This window comes from Gobius niger (genome assembly GCF_951799975.1).
Source record: "Gobius niger genome assembly, contig: SCAFFOLD_237, whole genome shotgun sequence".
Classification (NCBI taxonomy): Eukaryota; Metazoa; Chordata; class Actinopteri; order Gobiiformes; family Gobiidae; genus Gobius; species Gobius niger.
In genome coordinates, this window is record NW_027639199.1 from 10,870 (window position 1) to 16,527 (window position 5,658).

General features: G+C 47.3%; 1 protein-coding gene across 1 annotated transcript; it reads right to left on the bottom strand.

The window, feature by feature from the left end:
- LOC306982771 (uncharacterized protein) lies at positions 1-3,944 on the bottom strand (the record flags this gene model as incomplete). The annotated part of the gene is made up of 4 exons (XM_079583227.1): positions 1-563; positions 2,955-3,180; positions 3,489-3,583; positions 3,699-3,944. Coding segments are annotated over 4 exons (1,101 nt in total), but the record flags the coding sequence as incomplete, so codon positions are not given.
- Between the last annotated feature and the right edge of the window lie 1,714 nt (positions 3,945-5,658).

Genomic DNA, 5,658 nt, shown 5'->3' on the forward strand with positions numbered 1-5,658 from the left:
TTCCTCCTGCAGCGTCTCGCTTGAATGAACTAGATGCAGCTGCTTCTGCGATTGGTTGAGGGCATGCAGGGGGCGTGGCTGAGCATGCTGCCCCGCCTCTGATTGTGGGCGGGGCTGAGCGAGGAGCATGACGTCATCAGCAGCAGCGGTCTCTGGGAGCCAATCACAGACAGCGAAGTGTCCAGCGTCTCCTGCTCCACAGACTCCGCCTCCCGCTCGGGCGCCGCGCTGCCATTGGCCGGCGCGGCGGCCTCGTGGGCGGCGGCCTGGCGGCGGTGGAGGCTGAAGCCGCGCGGCAGAGAGAAGCGGCGCTCGTGGAACACGCTGAACACGCCCGAGCGCTCGCGCACGCTCCCGCCCTTTTTACGCCAAGCCCCGCCCTCTCTCTTCACGCTGCCTCCTCCCCTCGACCTCCAGGGGGCGTTAGACTCCGCCTTCATGCTGCCTCCTCCCCTCGACCTCCAGGGGGCGCTAGACTCCGCCTTCTGGGAGCCCAGGTCTCCGTTTTCCCGCCGTGTCAGGACGGCGCTCGGAGGTCGGTCGCTCTGGACCAGAGTCTGGATCTAAAGATGCAGAGACAGAGAAACAAGAGAGATCAGAGAAATCACAGAAATCACAGAAATCACAGAAATCAGAGAAATCAGAGAAATCACAGAAATCACAGAAATCACAGAAATCACAGAAATCACAGAAACCAGTGAAATCAGAGAATTCAGAGAAATCAGAGAATTCAGAGAAACCAGAGAAATCACAGAAATCACAGAAACCAGTGAAATCAGAGAAATCACGGAAATCACAGAAATCAGAGAAACCAGAGAGATCATAAAATCACAGAAATCAGAGAAATCAGAGAAATCACAGAAACCAGAGAAATCACAGAAATCACAAAAATCACAGAAATCAGAGAAACCAGAGAAATCACAGAAATCAGAGAAATCACAGAAACCAGAGAAATCACAGAAATCAGAGAAACCAGAGAAATCACAGAAATCAGAGAAATCACAGAAAACACAGAAATCAGAGAAATTACAGAAATCACAGAAACCAGAGAAATCAGAGAAATCAGAGAAACCAGAGAAATCAGAGAAATCACAGAAATCCCAGAAATCAGAGAAACCAGAGAAATCACAGAAATCACAGAAATCAGAGAAATCACAGAAACCAGAGAAATCACAGAAATCAGAGAAACCAGAGAAATCACAGAAATCAGAGAAATCACAGAAATCACAGAAACCAGAGAAATCAGAGAAACCAGAAAAATGACAGAAATCACAGAAATCAGAGAAATCACAGAAACCAGAGAAATCACAGAAATCAGAGAAACCAGAGAAATCACAGAAATCAGAGAAATCACAGAAATCACAGAAACCAGAGAAATCACAGAACTCAGAGAAATCACAGAAATCACAGAAACCAGAGAAATCAGAGAAATCAGAGAAACCAGAGAAATCAGAGAAATCACAGAAATCAGAGAAATCACAGAAATCCCAGAAATCAGAGAAATCAGAGAAACCACAGAAACCAGAGAAATCAGAGAAACCAGAAAAATGACAGAAATCAGAGAAATCACAGACATCAGAGAAACCAGATAAATCAGAGAAACCAGAGAAATCACAGAAATCACAGAAATCACAGAAATCAGAGAAATCAGAGAAATCAGAGAAATCACAGAAATCACAGAAATCACAGAAACCAGTGAAATCAGAGAATTCAGAGAAATCAGAGAATTCAGAGAAATCAGAGAAACCAGAGAAATCACAGAAATCACAGAAACCAGTGAAATCAGAGAAATCACGGAAATCACAGAAATCAGAGAAACCAGAGAGATCATAAAATCACAGAAATCAGAGAAATCAGAGAAATCACAGAAACCAGAGAAATCACAGAAATCACAAAAATCACAGAAATCAGAGAAACCAGAGAAATCACAGAAATCAGAGAAATCACAGAAACCAGAGAAATCACAGAAATCAGAGAAACCAGAGAAATCACAGAAATCAGAGAAATCACAGAAAACACAGAAATCAGAGAAATTACAGAAATCACAGAAACCAGAGAAATCAGAGAAATCAGAGAAACCAGAGAAATCAGAGAAATCCCAGAAATCCCAGAAATCAGAGAAACCAGAGAAATCACAGAAATCACAGAAATCAGAGAAATCACAGAAACCAGAGAAATCACAGAAATCAGAGAAACCAGAGAAATCACAGAAATCAGAGAAATCACAGAAATCACAGAAACCAGAGAAATCAGAGAAACCAGAAAAATGACAGAAATCACAGAAATCAGAGAAATCACAGAAACCAGAGAAATCACAGAAATCAGAGAAACCAGAGAAATCACAGAAATCAGAGAAATCACAGAAATCACAGAAACCAGAGAAATCACAGAACTCAGAGAAATCACAGAAATCACAGAAACCAGAGAAATCAGAGAAATCAGAGAAACCAGAGAAATCAGAGAAATCACAGAAATCAGAGAAATCACAGAAATCCCAGAAATCAGAGAAATCAGAGAAACCACAGAAATCACAGAAACCAGAGAAATCAGAGAAACCAGAAAAATGACAGAAATCAGAGAAATCACAGACATCAGAGAAACCAGATAAATCAGAGAAACCAGAGAAATCACAGAAATCACAGAAATCACAGAAATCACAGAAACCAGAGAAATCAGAGAAATCAGAGAAACCAGAGAAATCAGAGAAATCACATAAATCACAGCCCTCGTTTCTGTTCATGTTTTCTTCTGCAAACAGCATGAGTCACACGGGGTTAAATACTAGACTTATATTTAGGGATGCACCGATCCCAGTATCGGGTATCGGGCCGATACCACATGCTTGAACTCATTAATGAGGTCCTGATACCTCCTACAGGACCAGATCCAAAATTTGAAAAGAGAAATGTGTTTTATGATCATGTTTCCTGTGTACTTTGAGAACTTAGACCAACCTCTGCCTGGTCTCCGGTCCCAGTCCCGGTCCCCGTCCCCGTCCCGGTCTGTTGGTGCTGGTGCTGGTGGAGGTCGATCACGGTGGAGTAGATGTCCTGGAGTTTGATGACCTTGGTTTCCTTGTCGCGGTTTTCATGGAGGACGGCGTTGGCGCAGAGGAACAGGAAGATGCCCACGCCCATCACCAGCGGCCCCAGGACCTTCAGCCGGTCCGAGTCCAGGAACCTGGAGCAGAGTCAGACCCTCAGTCAGATCCTCAGAGTCAGATCCTCAGAGTCAGATCCTCAGAGTCAGAGTCAGATCATCAGAGTCAGAGTCAGACCCTCAGTCAGATCCTCAGAGTCAGATCCTCAGTCAGATCCTCAGAGTCAGAGCGTCAGAACAAACTCAGGGTTAACGTCCTACTCGACTGACTTAGCGACATCGACAAAAACGAATATCGCGGGACAGAAAACAGTGTGAAACATGACAATGAAAACTACAGGACCTAAGACACAGCCCTGAGGCAAACCCAGAACTATCAAAGAACTGACCTGTGCAGCAGCGTCTGCATCACACTGACCGACGAGTTCAGGGAGGAGTTCTGGGCGGAGCTAAGGGAGGAGTTGAACCCTTCGTCGAGCTGCAGCTGAAACATCGAGCAGAAAATCTGAGTTAAACGTTACTTAATTTTTTCAGTATATTTGCATTTTATTGTGAGTAATAAAGTAGAAGAACACAGAACTCTCTCTGAGGACACTGACCTGAGCAGGAGCCGAGGCGTTAACAGCGCCCTCCTCTGGCGGCTCTTGGAACAGCAGGTCCTGAGGGAGGTACCCGATGGCCGCCAAGACTCCGCCCACCAGCAGCACCAGCAAACCGACGAGCGCGACGAGGCCCGAGAGCGAACAGAACTGGATCCTCCCGCGCACGATCACCACCTCCTGAGGCCTGCAGGGGGCGACACATGTTACTATCACCACCTCCTGAGGCCTGCAGGGGGCGACATGTTACTATCACCACCTCCTGAGGCCTGCAGGGGGCGACACATGTTACTATCACCACCTCCTGAGGCCTGCAGGGGGCGACATGTTACTATCACCACCTCCTGTGGCCTGCAGGGGGCGACACATGTTACTATCACCACCTCCTGAGGCCTGCAGGGGGCGACACATGTTACTATCACCACCTCCTGAGGCCTGCAGGGGGCGACACATGTTACTATCACCACCTCCTGAGGCCTGCAGGGGGCGACACATGTTACTATCACCACCTCCTGAGGTCTGCAGGGGGCGACACATGTTACTATCACCACCTCCTGAGGCCTGCAGGGGGCGACATCTTACTATCATCCCAAGGACTACAAACATGGCGGACAGGACTACAAACATGGACAGGACTACAAACATGGACAGGACTACAAACATGGCGGAGAGGACTACAAACATGGAGAGGACTACAAACATGGCGGACAGGACTACAAACATGGCGGACAGGACTACACACATGGCAGACAGGACAACAAACATGGCAGACAGGACTACAAACATGGCAGACAGGACTACACACATGGCAGACAGGACTACAAACATGGCAGAGAGGACTACAAACATGGCGGACAGGTCTACAAACATGGCGGAGAGGACTACAAACATGGCGGACAGGTCTACAAACATGGAGGACAGGACTACAAACATGGCGGAGAGGACTACAAACATGGCGGACAGGTCTACAAACATGGCGGACAGGACTACAAACATGGAGGACAGGACTACAAACATGGAGGACAGGACTACAAACATGGTGGACAGGACTACAAACATGGAGGACAGGACTACAAACATGGAGGACAGGACTACAAACATGGTGGACAGGACTACAAACATGGAGGACAGGACTACAAACATGGCGGACAGGACTACAAACATGGCAGACAGGACTACAAACATGGAGGACAGGACTACAAACATGGAGGACAGGACTACAAACATGGTGGACAGGACTACAAACATGGAGGACAGGACTACAAACATGGAGGACAGGACTACAAACATGGCGGACAGGACTACAAACATGGCAGACAGGACTACAAACATGGAGGACAGGACTACAAACATGGAGGACAGGACTACAAACATGGCGGACAGGACTACAAACATGGAGGACAGGACTACAAACATGGAGGACAGGACTACAAACATGGAGGACAGGACTACAAACATGGCGGACAGGACTACAAACATGGCGGACAGGACTACAAACATGGCGGACAGGACTACAAACATGGCGGACAGGACTACAAACATGGAGGACAGGACTACAAACATGGCAGACAGGACTACAAACATGGAGGACAGGACTACAAACATGGAGGACAGGACTACAAACATGGCGGACAGGACTACAAACATGGAGGACAGGACTACAAACATGGCAGACAGGACTACAAACATGGAGGACAGGACTACAAACATGGCGGACAGGACTACAAACATGGCGGACAGGACTACAAACATGGCGGACAGGACTACAAACATGGCGGACAGGACTACAAACATGGAGGACAGGACTACAAACATGGCGGACAGGACTACAAACATGGCGGACAGGACTACAAACATGGAGGACAGGACTACAAACATGGCGGACAGGACTACAAACATAGAGGACAGGACTATAAACATGGCGGACAGGACTACAAACATGGCGGACAGGACTACAAAC